Raw genomic sequence first — 20673 nt, 5'->3', positions numbered from 1 at the left:
CAGTTAAGGGGGTTGTTACTACTATTAGACTTCCATGCTTTCAGCGAGCAGCACAGACGCAGGGGGCCTCTCACACGGAACAACAGCAGCAAAGGAATCAAGGAGCCCACAATTACACTTCCTATCTGTCCTTCAAAGTACTTCACGGTGACGGACTCCTTCATCCGGTAAGCCTCATGCGTCTATATCAGACGGAGAGGGGTGGGGGGGTCTCAGAGCAGCAAGGTAAAAGACGGAGATTGCAGGGGAATGAGAGGGGAAGGACAGGCATGATCCGTTATCTGTTGAGCCATGTCTGGAAAGGAAACCGCGCGACATTTGAGCCACAGAGCCCCATCATTTATCTCAGAATTAGGAAAGCAGCTGATCGTTTAATTGATCAAGGCTTTCCCTCATTTTCTGGCTGTTCACTTCACACTATGTCATCTCAAGGAAGAAGATGGTAAAAACTATTGGAGAAAGAGATAAAAGGAAGAAGGAAAAAAAAAAAAAACCCTCAGCAATCTTGCAAGAGCCACTCTAGAAGATGGATTGTTTTGTCAATGCAAAGAAGTTTAGAGAGTTGAGGGGAAGAGGAAAAATACCCAATTTTACAGGAATTACTTCAAAGAGGTTACTGAAGAAAATTAGGCAAAAAAAAAAATTACAATTTTTAGTAAAAGAAAGACGAAAACTGCAGTGACGAATATTGCTGGCCTCTTTGTAAAACTGGCCATATGATGCCAAGGTGGCATATCCCCTGTGTACACGTACGTGATGAGATTATTAAAGATGGCTAATAAACAGTCATCGAAAATATCTTTTTCTGCAATCTTTCACCGGCTAGGTGGACCTACAGAAATACACGGAGCAAGTTGGGGGGGCATCCTTGGAAGGCCGCAGCCTTCTCCGCCAGGAACACAGATTCCATCAAGATGGTGTGCCCTCCAGCTCTGGGTGCATTTTCAAACACACACAGCAGTTTCCCTCATCTAGAAATTGCTCTTAATGCCAGGTGATTTTGACTATGACCAAAATAACTGCGTGATTTGCATAAAGCCATCTGCTACTGCAAATGATGGGAAAGTAATAAGCGGAGGGCAGCAAAGCTTGGGGGAGGGTGGAATCCCTGGATAGGAAAAGAGCAATATTCTCTCTCTCTTTTTTTTTCTTGTGGAGCAAAATTAGACTTTACCGTATTTGTGAATGACTTCAGAGACTCAAAAGGACTCCCCAGGAGGAAAGCTGAAATGGTTTACTCATAAAAAAAAGAAAATACTGACTTGCCTTGGATGCCCATGTCTAATTATGGAGACCTTGCAGCAATATCACCATGAGAAGCAATATCTGGGGCTCCACACATGTGAGAAATGAGGAAAAACCAGCAGAAAAGCAGCCTATAAGCAGATGAAGCCTCAGCTGGTCCCAGCAGCAGTGCAAACATCTGTACCTTGGAATCTTAGGCCAGCGTGAATTATTTACTTCAAATTAAATTCTTGCAAATGGACTAAATAAAACATTGCTATGAGGCATATTTATAACATGAAGGCTTCCCATGGACTGCAGCTTAGCATTTTCCACTGTGAGACCTTCAACCCCACACAAAACGGATGAGGAGGAGCGAGCAGGGTACAGATCTGAAGTCAGCCTCACACTAAATTAAGTAACGACATGTTCACGGCCACACGTCAGGATAAAGAATTTCCCCACAAATAGCCTAACAGGGAAAGATGAAACAAGACTGTGCATAAAGAAAGTCAACCAAATGGAGAGACATGAGCGAGACGAGATACTGACAAAGAAAAGTACATTCCCTCCTTGCTCTTCCACCCTCAAAAGAACCTCTCAAAATTCACTCAGATGAAAATACTGTCCGAGGGGATCTTCTAAAATAGGACTTCCCTACAGAATACTCAGGACTTTAATTCCTCTTTGAAAGTGATCATTTATCTCAGTTCTTGTTACTCTAAATCACTGGATAATACTTTGCAAGGTTTCAAGGGCATTGCTGAAAGTACAGAAAATGGAGTCAGTGCATTTTAGCTTTTTAGCAAGAAATCTTCCTGCTAGGGTGGCTCAGTCACTGGGCATCTGCTTCGGCTCAGGTCATAATCCTGGGCTCCTGGGGTCGAGCCCTGTGTTGGGCTCCCTGCTCTGCCGGGAGCCTGCTTTTCCCTCTCCCGCTCCCCCTGCTTGTGTTCGCTCTCTAGCTGTCTCTGTGTCAAATGAATAAATAAATAATAAAAAAAAATCTTCCTGTTATATATTCACTCGTAATGGAGGAAAAACCAATTATGAACATCTCTGACACCGAATGAAGATGGTGGGTTTTTAAGGTTGCTGGTTTTGTACAGTCAGGATGACTGGCTAACAAAATAATTAAATTATACATAAACCAATTTCTCCATGGGAAGCGGGGGGTGGGGGGGGACCCAAACCACTTTTTTCCTGAAACCTCAGAGGATTACCAAGATTGGAAGAAAGCCAGTACTGGCAGTAACTCCAAGTACTGAAACAAACAGCCCTCAAATGAGCAACATTTTCCTAAATAAGAGCATCATTAATAACACTCAGGGAAAGTCTTGCTCAAGGCTAATAACTCAACTTCCTAATCCCTAATTTTGTTTTCTGCCTGATTTACCCAGGGCCATTTAATGAGTCCAACCCCCCAGCACAGCATCCTCCCAAGAAAGCTGGACCCTAGAATGAGCCCACTGCCTTCCTGCTCTGGAAGCTCTTCTAGTTCAAATTATTCTTACCATCTCTTCTCTGCTTCTTAGAACCCTCATGGCCTCTGTCAGCCTGGTGCCTTCCTATACCCACGCCTTTGGCCACACTTTTCCAAATGTGACCCTTGGTGCTCTCCCTGGGACAGGATTTTGTATTTGCTCCGGGTGCAGGGACATGGATGTGGCTGGACCCTCCCACTGTCCACTCCCACCCCTGCCTGGCTCCTGGGAGCTGGGGAGCCCTGCCTCAAGACCTCTGCCAGGAAAGGAAATGGATAGCCTTCAAATAGTCCACAAATCACCATAGTACCTCTTAAGCACCAAAAACCACCTGAGTTCTTGGCACACGCACATAACAATCAATAGAGGAGCCAAACCATGACTCAAATAACCTTCGATTTGAAGGCAAAACTCCTTTTCCAGAACCCATCTTTTTAGCGCACGATTCTCAGGCCACAAACTGAAGAGGCAGGAAAAACAGAAAAAGACCAGCCAGTCTAGAACTTTGGAACATTAACACATATTCCACAGAGAGAGACCTATAATTCACCTTTCTGGAATAAGGAGATACAAAATAAACCAATTTGATTTTTGACAAGCTTCCTCCCAATGATTTAAACTTCTTTGATCTGAGAAGGTTTAGCAGCTTAATTATGACCAATGTGAGTCAAAACAAAGTCCCTAAACAACTCATGTGGGTCACACTTACTTGCAAGGCCTGTAGAATGGACAATTCGTTATATTTAAGAAAAAAAAAACCACTAGTAGATACATATATAGCTCAAGTTAGAATTTAAAGAGGGCAAAGAAGCAATAAAATTACAGCAAAAACTAGTAGGAGATTTAACATATATATGCACGAATTTACGTACAACTGGTATAACTTTGTAGTAACATCTGACTCTTTGGAAAGAATAATGAACAGGCACTGCTATGGCCTCTTCTCTCGTGATTAATGTGAAGTGTTGGCTCTCATGGATCACTGACGTATAGAATTTCATGTTGTATTTTTCAGATAGTAAGTGCAATCAAAACTAAATGAGAAAAATGTGTAAGAAAGGTGGGCTTATCTCTGGATGAGGGTGTTACAGGTGCTTTTCATTTTCTTCTTTATGCTAATCTGCTCATTATGAGTTTTTACAATGAACGTTTATTAACAGAATAATTTCTAAAGGAGTTACCTTACATAAGCATATAGTCACTTACTGAGGGTTTACAGTAAGTCAGAATCTCTGGGAAAAAAATAAGCTTGTTGCATTACATCATTTAATCCCATCCCTAAAGAGCCAGGTGACATGGGTACCATCACCAGGTTACGTGTGGGGAAGTCAAGGCTCCAAGGAGATGGGAACTTGCCAAGGCAAGCTCACCAATGAGCTCCAGAACTGGGTGACAACTGGGGTCTATCGCTCCCCTGACCAGAACACGTTAGAGCCTCCCTTAAAGACCAAGCTTAGTGGAGGATAGATGACTGCTGAGTGGGAAAAGAGCATTGAATTTGGAATTGGCCAAAATGGACTCTGTGCCCAGCTCTACCAATGACTAGACATATAAACTTAAAGCAGTTAGCTTTCAAGCTTTCTCACTTACCAAATGAAGGTGATGGCTCAGCTGACTTTTTTTTTTTAAGATTTTATTTATTTGAGAGAGAGAGTGAGAGAGAGTACCAGCAGGGGGAGCGGCAGAGGGAGAGGGAGAAGCAGACTCCCCAGTGAGCAGGGAGCCAGAGGCGGAGCTCGTTCCCAGGACCCTGAGATCATGACCTGGGCCGAAGGCAGACGCTTAACCAACTGAGCCACCCAGGTACCCTTCAGGTGACCTCTTAATAACCCTATTACACTATAAGATCTGAAAAAGATAATTCTACATCATCCTATCCAGGCTAGCTGGTTATATATCAAAAGGATATAGCTGACTATGTATGTATTCATTTAATACACTGACTAGTCATATGAATATACATACCTACATACATGTATTCATCATATTGATGACATATCAAATGAAGTTACTCATGAAGTTATACGCTTAAAAAAGAAAAGAGCTTTCTCTACTCCGCTCCATACCCCACCCACTTCCCTTTCTAAGGCTCAAAAAGCCAATGCAAATGGTAAAAGATGTCTACACGTCACTACGTGGTTCAGCTCTCTAGACTGGTCCTCTGCACCAAACACCTGAGCTGATTAATATCTGGGCCAAATTGTTAGGAAACAGTTGTGTATGGTGTGTATGGTGGGCAGGGCGAGGGAGACTAAATATAAAAATAAAAGCTACACTGTACTAGGAGCCAGGCACTAGGATAAGCACTTGACACACATAGCCTCACTTGGTCTTCAAATAATCCCCTGGGAAAGGCCACTTATCATGCCGGATGAGGACACGGCCCAGGGAGGACCCACAGTTGAGGACTGACATGCCATCTGTGCTGTCCCCGAGTCCCAGCGCTTAATCACCACGTGATGCGCACGGAACCCAGACCTTTGTGTCCCTCGGTCCCGCCAGCACAGTCCACTCTTCAGTGTTAGAGTATAACTGCCTGAAGCTTCTATAGGAAATCCTTCAGAACAAGTTTGCTCTGCTCCTACTGTGTGGCCGTGCTGTAAGGGCGATGAAAGCAGTAAGCACTCCCCGTGGGCAACTCCTGCCCCCGACGTCTGTTCTGTGCAAGGAGGATTGTTTTCAAGCCGAAAGTGGATCATACCCTACACTAACGCAAACCCTTCAGAGGCTTTCTCCTTGTGCTTACAATAAAGCCTGGAATTTATACCAAGATCCTACAGAATGGGACCTGAACCCTGGCTGCCTCATTCACCCTGCCCTTCATATGAGACCTTCCTTCCAAGTCCAAACAGAACATTCTTACCTCACAAGGGTGGCCCAATGTGTGTGTGTATGGTGCGGGGCAGGAGGGTATGAAAAAAAGGACACCAAGTTAAATTAGAATTTCAGATAAATAATGATTTTTTTTTTTTTTTTAGTATTAGTATGCTCCATGTAGTATTTGTCACCTACTTATAGTTTAAAAAATTGTTTATCAGAAATTCAAATATCAATGGGTACCCTGTATTTTACCTGGGAACCCTATATCTCAGGGCTTCTGCATTTGTTATTCTTTCTCCCTGAAACATTCTTCCTTCCAGAGAGTTCCATGTGTGACTCTGTGACTTCCACACTATGCCCTGACTTTTCCTCAGAGAAGCCTTCCCTGACCTACTTACCTGGCTGCTCTGTAACCTCGACTCTACCTTTTTTTTTTTTTTTCCGCTTTGGAACACTCAGCACTTGTGGAAATGATTTTGTGCCCCGTGCGAATGACATTCCTTCAGAACAGAAACTTTGATTTGCCTGCTCAGGGCTCTGAGAACAGTGCCAAGCACACAGTAGGGTCTCGAGCATTATTGGAGTGGTGAATGAATAGTTCAAGGACGTGACTTGAGCACTAAAGATATTCATAACGATCCTCTTTTCCACGTAGGTGGCACTTACCCGCTGTCTTCATTTCATGAGAACCTTCCGGAAACACACACTGGGGCAGGTGAGGCAGGCTCTCCCTTCATCTCACTGAAGAGGAGCGGGGCGGAAAGCTCTCGGCCACACACACGTAGCTGTATCCAGACAGGCCACGGAGCCTCCTGTGTATTCTCTAATACTGTACGACTACTCCCTACCAGGGCAGGCAGGAACACCATGACCAGACAGTTCCGGACCAAACGTGCGAGAGCGCGCCAAGGGCTGGGGCAATCCAACACCGTTCTCTGGGGGCTAGGGAAGGGGCAGAACTTCAACAAAAGCTACAGTAAGTATTCCACATGCCCAAAACCAGTTGGGTGCTGATGGCAGGATGTCACAGAGTCTCAAAAATCCATCCCAGATCACCGCAGGGGAAGCCTCTTCCTCCTCACAGGAGAGGCAGTAAACGAATTCCTCTGCAGCCAACCACACAGGGATGCACAGAGATGCTTCCCATAACCACCCCTCCCCGGGCGCACGTCCTGCTGCGCATGGCACAGTGGCAACACTGGCCCCTCGGGGCCGCATCTACACTTCGATAGCCAAAGGCACCTGATTTATAGAGGTAGTCACATTCTAGACACAGGGGACAGAGTACCTCTTCTGTGTTATTATGCAATTTTGCCTGAAGCATAGAAGCAGGCAAATAATGCTCAAGTGACAATGAGAATAAAAGATGGGCAAGAAAGCTGTGCCTTCTAATATAATTGGCTCATTCCATTCTCTTAGTCCCTGCATGCCTTATAGACCTAATACGAAAGAGCATTATATTAAATTGTGAAAAAGTGCTTGAAATACACCTGCTTCATCATGTCTCAAACTTAATGTTTTAGCAGATTTTAAAGTTACAAATTTCACAACATTTTTCTCAAGTTTAGAAAGGTGATAGCTGGGAGAAGTTACTCCAAACAAACAAAAATCGATCGCCTATTTTTTGAAAATGCTCTGAATAGGATATTTCATTCAATAAATATGTATGCCAGGCACCATTATCCCTGTGAACAAAACAGACAAAATCTCCCTGGAGATTAGTTTCCTTGCACTTGTTTTTATTGTTGGATGCTGATGGTCACCCCAGGACCTTTGCACTTATTGCTGCCACTGCCGACTAAACACCTCTGCCAGACATCTGCACTTCTTACTCTCTCACTCTCTTCAAACTGGTGCTCTAATATCATCCTCTCATCTTCTCAGTAGGGCATTTCCCGACCACTCTATCTAAAACTGATACCATCATTCGTCATAAGCACTTCTTAGTACCCTCTCCTGTTTTACTTTTCTCCACGGTACTTATCACAATCTAAAAGATACACATTTTATTTTTGGTTTTGTCTGTCTCTCCCTGCAAAACAAAACCTTAAGGAGGAAAGCTCATCTTTCTGTTAACTGTTACATCCCCCAGCACTCAGCAAAACCCAAGAACAATGGAGGCTTCTGGCACCTAGGCTGTGGTCTCCCACTGAGAGGAACCGGTGGTCCTGAGACAAATGGCCAATTCCTGGTCTAGGGTAGAAATTGTGTCAGAGGAACCAGGAAGATTTTGTCATACCAGATAGGTAAAAACCATTCGAAACTATCAGGGTCATGTCAAAAGGATCCAGAAAACAATATTAATCGGCTCCCACCAGTCAGAAAAAGGGCAGTTGGAGAGCCGGTAAAAAAACAATTGGAGTAGGTAGAACATAACAAATAGGTTTCAATTGATGACTTCATAATGATAAAAACCAAGAGGCATACAAACAAACAAACAAAGCACTGGTCACCAGTCAAAGATGCTAGGAAACCAACAGAGAAACAAGGGTTCCTATGTGAGCTGTTTCTCATGGTAACTAAATGCAGATGGAGAGTCACTTCTCTTCATAAAAGTATTCCTAAGGGGCGCCCGGCTGGCTCAGTTGGTGGAGCGTGACTCCTGATCTCAGGGTTGTGAGTTTGAGCCCCACAGTGAGTGTAGAGATTACTTAAAAATAAAATCTTAAAAAAAAGTATTCCTGATATATTAAGAAGAAACCCCTAATGAATTAATGAACCCAGGCGCGGATCATCCATAGCTGTTAACATCATAAAAACAGAGACACTGGGCATTGTGTGCCTCCTGACAGAAGCAGACGATAGCATTCATGAAGAAGTTTTGCAAGAAAATATTAAGCCTGACGCTGATCAAGTCACAGATCTAACTATCAATTTACAGGAAATAAACAATAACACAAGGATATAATCATCAGAATTCAGAGTATAACAACCTATTTAAGGCAAATGAAGCCGTTTCTTCAAAAAAACAAAAACAAAACATAAAGGGAAGAATGAGATGGATGGGAACCTAACATTAAGAAGAGACTTAAGAGACACCAACAATTCCAGCATATTGTCCTTACTTGAAATACAGTTCAAATAAATAAACTTTAATTTATAAGACTGCCTAGAAAATGCAAACGCTAACCCGGTATTTTATGATATTAAGGAATTACGTTAATTTTAGATATGAGGTCGTATTATCAGTTACACTGGGAGTAGTCACAGGATTTCTTAAAGATACATACTGAAACATTCACGGATCCTAAGACCTTTGGAATTTGCTTCAAGACAATGGGCCGGGGGAGTAAATGAAAAGATATTGGCCATGAATTGACAATTGTTGAATCTCAGTCATGGGTCCATGGGAGTTTGTTATACTCTTCTTTTTCGTATGTCTGAAATTTTCCACATTAAAAAAGTTCAAAACATAAAAATGTTGCAGTTATTTTACTGGTGTACAATAATAATTACAAGAGACAGTACTTAAAAGTTTGCGAAACACAAGTTGGAGACGGCTGCCCGGAAGCCCTGTCTGCCACGTGCGTTTCAAGGAGCCAAGAGGTGCTGGTGCGGGGTTTGGCCTGTCCTGCCATGTGCCCTGCTCACGCCTGTCACGTGGCAGCCAGAGCAAGAAGTGTAAGTACCAGTGATGCAGTACGTGAAACTTACAAACGGGAGGGGCCGCCAAGAAGACAAACTCGGAGGGGGAGGTCTGAATGGACGGAACCGACAGATCAGTTAGCGGGACTGACAGACTCAGGACATTAAAAAAAAAAATCCATTTTCTAAGGATGCATTAGAACTCAGGTAATGAGGCAATGAAAACACACGGATGAAAAAGGTACAAGGAAAGGCTGACCTCAAAAAGCAAAAAGAACCGGATCATCAATCTCTGCTACCTCCTTTACTACCCAGAAATGATTATCTCAAAGACAGGAAATTCCCCATCTCAAATGGCTAGACCTTTCAAAGGCATGTGTTGGTATTCTCAGGCAACAGGCGAGGGATATTTTTAAAGTACTCCCTGACCCTTCCCAAAATGTTAGTTATGTTTTTTTTCATTCAGGTTTTCTCTTGCAACTGAAACAGTCAATTCTTCATTGCTGCCCACTCTGACAAATTAGTCTATGCAACACCATTTCCAAGTTATCTCTAGCAGCCAACACAGCCCATAAATCCAAATCATTGTACTGGTTATTAGGATTTCATTTCATGCTCGCATTCACAAACATTTAAGCTTTCAACCTTTGCTGTTGGGCATTAATCTTGGCATTAATCAAGGGATTAAGTACGCTGAATTTAAACTCAAGGTTAATAGCACGCTCAGCCAATATTAGTTTTACATATTGCCAAGGGAAAACAGAAAGAGGCAAAGACCTTTATGCCTGTTGTTCCTGAAATATAAGACACAGATTGATGAGGAAGGCATGAAATTGCTTCCTTTGTTCCTCCATGAGGGAGTCTCATACACACGCACGTAAGCACGCACACTCGTTCGCCCAGCCCAAATTGGCGTCTGAAGCAACAGCTTGTATATATCCTAAGCTCCGGCCATCGATTGCTGGGCAATTTGCTTATTTTCGAGCAACTATACATGCAACAGCAACAGAAGTGTTTAAAAAGAACAGCACAAATTAAGAAGTCTAGAATAATTGTGTAAAGAGATAAAAATGTGTGGGTGTCAGGTGTATGAGCTCCATCTACCAGTGTAATAGCAACAGGGGTAAAGAAGTCCATTCTAAGTTTCATAAAATCTGTTAGCGGTAAAAGGCTCTGCAGAGGTCTAAGTTAATATACCTGAAACAATGACAGAGTAATTACTTTATAGAGCCTTGTCTCTGTAACAGGAGTAGTTACATGGCTCGCAAAAACAGTTACAGAAAATAAACTGCCCGATGATCTGGAAATGCTAGGCTGCCTAATGAATCATTCATTCACTCCCACCACCTGGAAAGGCTGAGCACCTGGCTTTCACGAGGTACGTCCTCAGGAGAATCAGTGTTGTTTCTCTTTTTGGGGGGCAGGGTATCAAAATTTTGAGTATTTGAAAACTGGCCATGAAGATTCATTAATGCAAACTAGCTAAATTAGAGCCATATTTCAAACACAATAGGTTTGGAGCACAGAACCGAATGCAGAGTTAAAGGCAATAAATCACTTCCTTACCCGAGTTCAGTCTTTCTTTGACATGAAGGGGCAACAGTAACGCAAAGTGCAGAAGCACGAAGCACTTAGCCTCTCTGAGCTGCTCTGATTTGGCTATTACTCAGGGTTGGGGGCACGGGGGGTGGCGGTAAATGAGATTGGGTGTATTTGAGGTGTCTGGCATACAGTGAGCCTCAATACTGTGTCATTTTCCTCTTACTGTCTTCCACCCAACAAGGGCAATGCATGGACTCACACCATATGCAGTCCCGGGTCCAGCATCAGACACATCACAAGCATCCTCGGGTATAACATAAGGGGAAATACTGTGGGCTGCTCTATCTGGGATTTACCAAGAAAGACATGTAGACTATCGAGTTGGTGAGGGTACAAGCAGAAGTTCATAGCCCTGTAATGCAGTGGAAGTTGGCACACTGAAAACTGAAGGAAAGGAAAATGAAAGCTGAGGGCCATCCCCCAGGCCTGGGCTGAATCTCAGTGCCTGGATTCAACTGGTGATCATAGTTACTTTGTGGCTTTTTTTGTTTGTTTGTTCGTTTCTGTCAAAGTCCTGAGGTTAAATGTAAATGGAAACCAGAACTGGCTCTTCGATGAAGATTTAGAGAAGAATAAAAGTGACTGGTACATCTGTTGATCAAGTAAACAAATCAAATGAAGAGGTCTCTCTTCATTGTTTTCCCAGTGGCAAGAGAAACCTGGCGTAGGATACGCAGTTAAACCAAGTAACAAAAGGAGAAAGGTTTCAAGGAAAAGCAAGAGGGAAAACAAAGCAAAACAAAAACCTAGACCAAAAACAGCACTATAGAGACACGGATGCTATCCAGGATTAAAAAAAAAAATACTAGTACAGAATTAATTGGCTTTAAAAACCACCTCTGGTCATTTCAAATTAATGGTGGCAAGGGGCACACTGCCGCTCCAGACAGCCAGCTCCAAGTTCCAATGCAAACACGAGCATCATATGCAGAAAAAAGAAGTTAAGGGTAACAGCTGCATTTCTACATCACCAGAAATCAAAGGATCTAAAATTAAATTAGAGTTAGAACCAGAAATTGGTTCTAATTGTAAAACAAAACCAAATTCCCACATAAAAACGCCCCCTAATGGTCCGCAAATAATGACAACATCAAAAACCATAAAGGCCTCAATTGGGTTTATTGAGTGTCATCTATCTGCCTGGCTCTATTCTACGCACGTTCCCATAGACACTCAGGAATCATCACAGCCGAATCCTTTAAAAAAGCTGGGGCGCCTGGGTGGCTCAGATGGTTAAGCATCTGCCTTCGGCTCAGGTCATGATCCCAGGGGCCTGGGATTGAGCCCCACAGTGCAGAGCAGTGCAGAGCCTGCTTCTCCCTCTCCCTCTTCCATTCCCTCTGCTTGTGCTCTCTGGCTCTATCTCTCTGTCAAATAAATAGATGAAATCTTTAAAAAATAAAAAAAGATAAAAAACAAAGTTAAAAACATTATTTTATAAAGGAAGAACATGAGGCACAAAGAGGGTAAGTAACTTGTCCAGAAGTATAGTGTTTAGAAAGCATCAAAAACAGTGTGACCTCGGGGATGAGGCTCTAAGGCAGTAGTTCTCGTCCAAGAGGCCACAGTGGTGAGAGTCTCCTCCAACTCTCACAGAGTACCTATTAAGATGCTACAATAAAACGCAATTTTTGAAAAGATTTTATTTATTTATTTCAGACAGCACAAGCAGGGGGAGAAGCAGAGGAAGAGGGAGAAGCAGACTCCCTGCTGAACAGGGAGCCCGATGCGGGGTTTGATCCCAGAACCCTGGGATCATGACCTAAGCCAAAGGCAGCCGCTCAGCTGACCGAGCCACCCAGGTACCTCAAAATGCATTTTTTTTAAAGGCCAGAGTTTCGAGGTTATTTTCAGATTTAAATTAAAAAGAAGTTCCTAGTTCTGTCTGTAGGGAAACTCGCTCCACCCTGTTCTGGCTCCGCTACCGGCATCCATTCTTCTTCCATTAGGCTCATCCTGAGTGCACATCGTAGTGCCAAAAAACGGAGTTCTCACCAATTGTTGACATCCAATGAATATGACAGACTTTCGATAAGTGATCACTGAACTGAATTCAGCTGAACAGAAAGAAAAGCCCGATCCTCTGCATGAGGAGAGAGAGGAAAAGGCAAAGAAAGCACCATTCCACACCTTGGAGAGAGGAAAAATAGTTACGGGTTCTGAAGTGAGACACGCCTGCCCCAGTGTTAAGAGCACGTGATCCATCACACTCTTCCACAGCCCCATCTGCCCCACACTCACTAGAGGCTCCCTGTTCTCATCTTAGCCACATCCTTCCTCCACTGCGAGTGGGGCCGGGCGGCAGCTTCACAGGAAGGGAACTAGGTCACAGATAATCGCAGTCCCTTCCCATCTGGACCGTTCTCCCACACCTTCCCGGCTCTGGCTCGGGAGACGGAGGGAAGGCTGGAGTGGGATGCAATTCTCTAGCTGTACCTCAGCAGTACGCCCAACATGAAGAGTCTCAGGCAGGCGTGAAATTAGCCCAGTCCGTCAGTCAGGGAGCTGGACTCTGGCTAAATTCTATCAAATGGAAAGGGGAAGGAAACTTTTGAAAATTAAACTGAAGAAGGAACCTTTTCCTCGGGGCAGGGAAGGTGCTTCTAATTGACTTCCCATCGGAATGCAGGTTCACCCAGGGCCCCAGGCCTTACTCCCCTGGAGAAGGAAATGAGAAGGTGGGCCACAGGCTACCCCAGCCAAAAACACACTCAAATAAATGCGACAATTAATTTGCCAGCAGCCTGCTAATGAGGAGCATCACACACCCAACTCACCGTGCTTTTAATTTCCAAGAGATAATTTAACTATCATTAGCTCTGAGGCCTCTTCATGATGGCCATGGGGTGGCCATAGGGCAACCATATAAAACAAAAAAAGTCTGAGTGGCTCTCAGAAGGGAAAGAGACATAAAGGTAAAGGAAAGGGACAAACCCCACAGAATTCAAGGCCACATGCCCTGTGGCAGTACTGGTTTAGCCTCCATCCCTAAAAGTTGTCCCCTGTCCCCCTGTGACACAGAGGAGAGGTGCCTGAGTCTCATGCGAAAAATTACTGCAGAAGTACGTCATTAGCGTCAAAATGGAGGCACTGTCTTTCCTGCGTGGTAGCACCAGGGAGCTGGTATTAACTACTGGTCAAACAGCAACAGCACACCCCAGTATATACCCTCTGAAATTAGCCAGCACCCATTTCACAAGGCCCTAGTGCTGCCTTTGTCCATCAAGGGTGGAGGGGAAGCCGGCTTCTGATTCCCTACTCAGTTCTTCCCCTGTTCTTGCCCCACCCCCTCCATTTTCCTCAAGGTGAAACTGAAATCATCGAAGCACGCAACACGCAAATTCCATGTGGCCCATAAAATGTCCTGCAACCCTTAAAAAAAAAGCTGCTATTTGAAATTTAAGGGTAGAAATGAAAATAAGGCTCAGCTAAAAAGATTTAAAAAGAAGGTAAAAGTAAATAACTCAGCTTGTAAGAAATAGCTAACTCAGCCAATAAGCACATGAAAAAGATGCTCGACATCACTGATCATTATGAAAATGCAAACCAAACCACAATCAGATACCATTGCACACCTGTTAGCATAGCTACTATGACAAAACAGAAAACAACAAGTGTTGACAAGGATGTGGAGAAACTTAGAACCCTCATGTGTTGCTGGTAGGAAGGTAAAATGGAGCCATCGCTTTGGAGAAGTTTGGTGGTTCCTCAAAAAAAATAGGAACAGAATTACCATATGATTCAGCCATTCCACTTCTGGATATACACCCAAAGGAACTGAAAGCAGAGTCTCAAAGAGTTGTGTGCACACCCATGTTCACAGCAGCATTATTCACAATATTTACAAGGTGGAAGTAACCCAAGTATCCATCAACGGATAAATGGATAAGCAAAAGGTGGTATAACACAATGGAATACTACTCAGCCTTGAAAGGGAAGGAAATTCTGATACGCTATAAACATGGATGAATCTTGAGTACATCAAGTTAACTGAAATAAGGCAGTCACAAACAGGCAAATGCTGTATAAATTATAGGAGTAGTGAGAGTAGTCAAAATCAGTGAGACAAATTAGAATGGTTGTGTTCAGGGGCTGGAGGAAGGGGGGAATGGGGAGTCACTGTTTAACGGGTAGAGTTTCAGGTTTGCAAGATGAATTGTTCAGGAGATGGATGCTGGTGATGGTTGTATATCAACATGAATGTACTTAATTCCCACTAAATGGTCAAGATGGAAAATTTTATGTTACATGTATCTTACTAGACTTTTTTTTTTAATCGGGGGAAGAAAATATAAACAGCTACATCAGCTTGTTTTTTCCCCTCAAGGAAAAAGAAATCACCCTATTTAGGAGCAGGGGAAAATAATGAAGAAGGGAGCCACAGGTCCACCATGTAAAAACAGTGCACGTTTCTCGACTTTTCGAATTCCAGGCTCAGCTGCAAAACTGACTAAGCACACCTTTCCACACCCCAGAGCCAGAGAAGTGACTCACCTCACTGAGGTAAATAAAAAAAGAGCAGGTGGACCCATCCACTCCGTATTCTGCGTAGCAGGGATCCGAGCGCCACATATCTTTCATCCACTGAAATGACAAGAGCCAGGTAAGGACATTGATAAGCAGCCCGTTACCAGTGGCCCCGCATATCCGCTGACAGAGAAGGCAAGGGTATGAAGGGCAAGGAGCAGTGAGTTGCTCAGACTGGGGCTCAGAGTCACTGAGCTGAGGTCAGGACAACCGATGCCCAGTTCCTAGATGATCCACAGGGAGACACTGGCTTGAGCTGGGCCTTAAGCAGAGGTGCTCAGGGTACAGGAGGGCTGCAAGACATACAGGGCAGTAAAGCCCAGGACAGGCAGTGGCCAGGGGACTTTCATCAAGAACAACTGCCTAAGGGGACCCCTGCGTCAAAACCAAGAGAATTACAGATCTCCCCACAGAGCTACAGTTTCACAAGCTCCAGTACCGGGCCTGGAACAAGAGAGCATGAATGCAGGCGTGCAAGGTGTGTAAGGCACGCATGAGTCCCGAACAGGAACCATGCAAATGCTTCTGGGGTTTGGTCTCAGCATCCTAAGCAAACATCGGAACCAAGACTTTTTCTCTGAAAACTGCTGAGCAGGGGAGTGGTCTCTTGCATACCAGCAGGCCATATGAAAAGGATTTTTTAAAAAAATGTTCAGAGTGAAAGAGTGTCTCAAGGGTCTCTGGTTACTCAGCTGCAAATGCTAATGTGACATTTAAATCACAATCTGGAGACCTCATGGCGGGGGCCTGAGGACTGGGGGAGAGGGAAGCTGGACCCTACATAATGGCAGCCCCTTGTCAATGGCCCTTGAAGGGTCATATGCTGGAGGCTGGGAACGCCAGGGGAAGGCAGCTTCAAAGACACAGGAGGCGCCCGAAGTGGTCCAGGCTCCTTCAGTCTGACCAGTTAGAGACATTGTTGACTAACCCCATGGAGTTGGCATAAGCAGACAAGGGTTGTCATGGCCACAGCCCCAAACTGGTAGGATTGAGGCACCCCTGAAATGACTCCCTTAAAGGGCTTGCTTGCCATCTGTGTTACTGGGGGGTTCCATAGAGGGGAGTGGAAGGAAGAGGGTATTGGTGCAGACAGAAGATGATGGGAATGAACAGACGTTACTTCTGCCTTACCTTGATTTTCCCCTCACAGTGGGGGTAGCCATCCATAGGAGGCAATACACATTTTTCTTGAGCTCCATTAATGATATCTGTAAAGATGAGAGAGAACAAAGGATACCATAAAGTTCATGAAACACAAACCTAACACCCTTGCAAGCAAGGGGCAGGGAAAGAAACAGAAAAAGGAAGTCTATACTGGGAGCCATGCTCTGACCAGTGGAACCCCTCCAGCGGGCCTCAGGTCTAGCTGGTCTGCAGCGAGGACCCGACCCAAGGACAGCCCACCTGCTGGATGGCCAGAGACCAATGAGGCATGTGGCCTCGCTTGAAAGGATGAGCTACACCAATCACAGTGCTTGCTGGGAAATTTGCAACTGGGCAACAGAATCCAAACAAATGGAGACCAGGCAATGGAGCCATGAGATTAGGAAGGACCAGCAGGGCTGGCAGGGCCATGCTAAGCTACACAGACAGACTGAGGTCAGGAGCAGCTTCAGGACATGTGCTTGAACTGAGCAGCCGGCTAAAGACAGGCAAACAGAACTGGTGTGCAGAGGAGAAAGCCACCAGACACATCTGCGAGGGATAGCTCCTTAGGGACCTGGTCCTTAAATTTCTGCAGAGATCTCCTTATTGCTTCAGGTATTTATTTCCTCACGGATCAACTCCACTTCTATTAGTTAGCTCAAGTGGATTCCGATTCCTTTTGATGACAGAGTCAAAACTAAAAAGAAACTAAAAAGCTTACTGTTTAGTGGTAGACAACAGACAAATATGTAAACCACTGAACAGCAGTGTAACAGACATTATGTTAGAGCGGACCAAGGGCAGGGCATGCACACCAGTCTCCAGGCTCAAAGAAGGCTTCCTGAATCTAGTGACATCTCAGCTAAGAAGCAGGAGTGCATCAGGTGAAGGGGCCAGCTAGAGATGGTGTCTGAGGAACTGGGGAGGCTCCAAATGCAGGGACACGCTCCGAGGGGAATGCCAAAGTGGGAGGTACTGAGTGGTCAGACAGGAGCTCGGGCAGGGCCCACACCAGAAAGGCCTCTGGCAAGCGCCCTAGTAAAGACTTTAATCTTTAAGCTAAGGGCATGGCAGAGCACTGAATGCTTTTAAGAAGGGAAGGTTAAGATCAGAGTGATGTTTAGGAATCATCATTTCAGCTGGAAACTGGAACAACTCTAAACCTACATGCTTCTCTTCGGGGACCAACAATATTTTCCAGACATGCTTGGAAAATGTCACCATTACTTACTGCCAACAGTTTTCTATACAAAGTGCTAATGAGAAATTAGATCCCAAACTACAGTATCATTTGACAGTGGTATTTAAATGAGGTTGGTAGCTGCTGGGGCTAAAACAAAAGCTGTACCTGTCCTTGAAAATTAGTTCTTTTGACAGTCTGAAACAGAGAGATTCTTCACCTCTTGATTCAGCATTTTCAGGAACATTCCACCAGCTACTCACATAACTAGAGCATAGAATCAATATCCTTCTTATCATGGATTGCAGGCGGTGTCATTTAGTAGTTAACATGGAAGATACTTAGTGTGTCAGAGCCTCTGTTTCTCCATCTTGTAAAACTGAAATAAGTGCATCTCTGTTTCATCCAGCTCTTACTCAATAAGTTAATATTTGTAAAAAGTCTAGTCTGGCACTCCCAACAGCGGACTCTCAGTACAGACCGTAGTAGGTGCTTAAAAAGTTGGCATTTGCTATATAATTCCACACAACTTACACTCAATGTATCTAGGAAAACAGTATTTCAAAAGCACAGATCTTCTGGAAACACATTCTCCGTGGTTTTGAAATGAATGCAGGCTCGAGGTGGTAGATCTCCCTACAGCAACCCCCTTCTCTCTCACTTGTAAGGGGGCCAGCGAGCTCCAGAACCCACTAACAGATGCCTCCCCAAAGAACAGAGATGCTTTTCAATGACTGCTGATCCTATTTTTGTTTCGGATTTTGCTTGGCAACATTTACCAAGCAAATAAGCAGCATAGGTTCCAAGAAAGTAAGCAGAGTCTGAAACAGCTGAGGGTCGGGGTAACAGGACATTTAAGGGGATGCTTAGGAAGAAATGCCCCCCTGCTCTGCACACTCTAAGCACTATTATAGTTCCAGACATTCAGAGCCAGAAATTATGGAAACTAGAGATTACAGAGTTGGAGGTGCGGTAAAGTGGACTGAAGAGAAATCACCGGCTGGTATAATAAACCAGTAAGTCCATGAAGTCCTGCCATCAAAGCCTGGTCGCTGACAGTGTGGGTCCTTTTCATAAAGACTTTCAAGGAATAACAATCTGTTATGCCAAGGGTTGGCAAACCTTTTATGCGAAGGAACAGATAGTAAATATGAGGCTTGGCAGGCCACACTGTGTCTGCCCAGCTTTGCCACTCCTGGTTGTAGCAGGAAAGCAACCCCATTTAATAGGGGAATGAATAGGTGTGGCTGTGTTCCAATAAAACTTTATTTACAAAAACAGACACAGACCCCCCCCTATATTTGCTATGCTAAGAGAGTCTCAAAATGAGGATCCTTGTTTTTGCAAAGACCTGCTGAAATGACTTTTTTTGGAGGATACCTGTAGACATTCCTTGGCCCCTACCCCTACCCTTTGTCCACCTGGTTAACACCCCTCTTTAAAGACCCGGTTCAAGATTCACCTCTGTAAGAAACAGGCCGAACCATTTCTTCCCAGGCCAAACCAGAATGTAGTTAGGATTTAGTGCCGCCGTCCTGCTCAAATCTCTCCTGTGGCTTTGAGCAATCCCGTTCTTTCCTCCACATGGTCCATCTCCCCTTCTAGGATGAGGACGCTGTGGGGAGGTTACATGGGCCCGCCCCATCACCAGGCACTCAGTCAGTGCAGGCTGACTGAATAAACACACATGGCCCCCTGCTCCACCTCCCCTGACCAACTCTTCAGCTCAGGGAGAACTAGACTGAGCACGAGACCTGTGCTAGACCCGGGTTTTTCCTTCTCTTCCACCTGGCAGCTTGACAGCTAATCCAACAGGGTTCTCTCTGCAATTCCATTAATTTAGGGCCAATTTTCTCTCCATTTAGTTACACAGTGATGAGTCTGAATAAACAATGATGCCCAGAAGTGGAGTGAAATGGCTTAAGGCTCTGGGGTAGGAGGGATCTGTGAAAGGGGGACACAGGAAGTGCCAGGCTTCCCACGGAGGAGTGAGCTGCTCCCTGAATCTGACCACCAGTAACCTGACCTCCAGTAAACTGAGTGTGACCCTCCAGCACCTCCCACCTCCTGAGGAGTTTCAGCACATCTCAGAAGGCAGCTCCCCATTTTGTTTCCATCACAATGACGAAAACTCAGTAAATAATGTCTTTATTAGTCTGTGCACACAAGACTTTGCTACCTAGAGAAGAGCCTCCAATTTAAGGTTAGTTAAAAAACAAAAATTCAGGCCCACAAAGGTTAATGTTCCTGCTTTTCAGGGGAGACCTAGCTTACTGTACATTAAGCCCCTTCAAAAGAAGACCAGATTCTGCCACAATATGTTACTAGAAGCTTCTCCCTGCCATTCACTCGACATGACATTCTCCCAATGTCTTTTGTTTTTGTAATGGTGAACGGGCAAGGGGGAAAAAGATGTTGACATAAGCAAAGACGCTCAGCACTTCCTGCTGTTCAGGACTCTGTTTCGTCCCTTACCCTCCCAAAGCAGCCACGCCATGTCTCTCTCCAAAAACTTCATCTCTGCACTTATTCTATGGCATTGTCAACCAGGTATTACAGAGGGCAGATTGCCTCAGTGTGCAAATCCTGCTGTTTTATCAGTCACCTGGACCCACACAGTGCAGCAGGGGCTAGAATACTGGCTTTAATCTAAGAAAACTCTTTTCTTACGGTCAGAGATGCTTATGACTCAGGAAGAACACATGTGCAGGAGGACCAGAAGTGACAGAGAGCTCATGAACACACACAGAGCGGGTGTTCCTGCCAAGCGTGCAGTCAAGTTCTCCGTGTGGAGACAGTCCGTCCCCGTATATGCACACATATTGACAGAGGGACATGCTGAGAGTGACAGTGGCATTTTCTTTTCTTTTTTTTTTTTAAGATTTTATTTGAGAGAGAGAGCATGCTCATGCACGTGGGTGGGGGGAGGGTCAGAGGGAGAAGCAGACTCCCCACTGAGCAGGGAGCCCAAGGCGGGGCTGGATTCCAGGACCCTGGGATCATGATCTGAGCTAAAGGCAGACGCTTAACCAACTGAGCCACCCAAGCACCCTGACACATGAGGATTTTTAGTCATGCTCCCCCCCCACCTCTAAGGAAGGAAGG

The 20673-nt window shown here is 44.7% G+C and overlaps 1 protein-coding gene across 8 annotated transcripts in view; it reads right to left on the bottom strand.

The window, feature by feature from the left end:
* Nucleotides 1–20673, bottom strand: part of MGAT5 (alpha-1,6-mannosylglycoprotein 6-beta-N-acetylglucosaminyltransferase) — a 557249-nt gene that overhangs the window by 126359 nt on the left and 410217 nt on the right. For all 8 annotated transcript variants that reach the window (XM_078070704.1, XM_078070706.1, XM_036106945.2 and 5 more), the window contains 2 exons: nucleotides 16374–16450; nucleotides 15210–15299 (listed from right to left, as the gene is read on the bottom strand). In XM_078070704.1, coding sequence (XP_077926830.1) covers nucleotides 15210–15299; nucleotides 16374–16450 — 167 coding nt within the window. The remainder of the gene's footprint in view (nucleotides 1–15209; nucleotides 15300–16373; nucleotides 16451–20673) is intronic.

Source organism: Halichoerus grypus, chromosome 4 (genome assembly GCF_964656455.1).
Source record: "Halichoerus grypus chromosome 4, mHalGry1.hap1.1, whole genome shotgun sequence".
NCBI lineage: Eukaryota > Metazoa > Chordata > Mammalia > Carnivora > Phocidae > Halichoerus > Halichoerus grypus.
The sequence above is the reverse complement of the archived record's forward strand: the minus strand, read 5'-3'. Positions and strand labels throughout refer to the sequence as shown.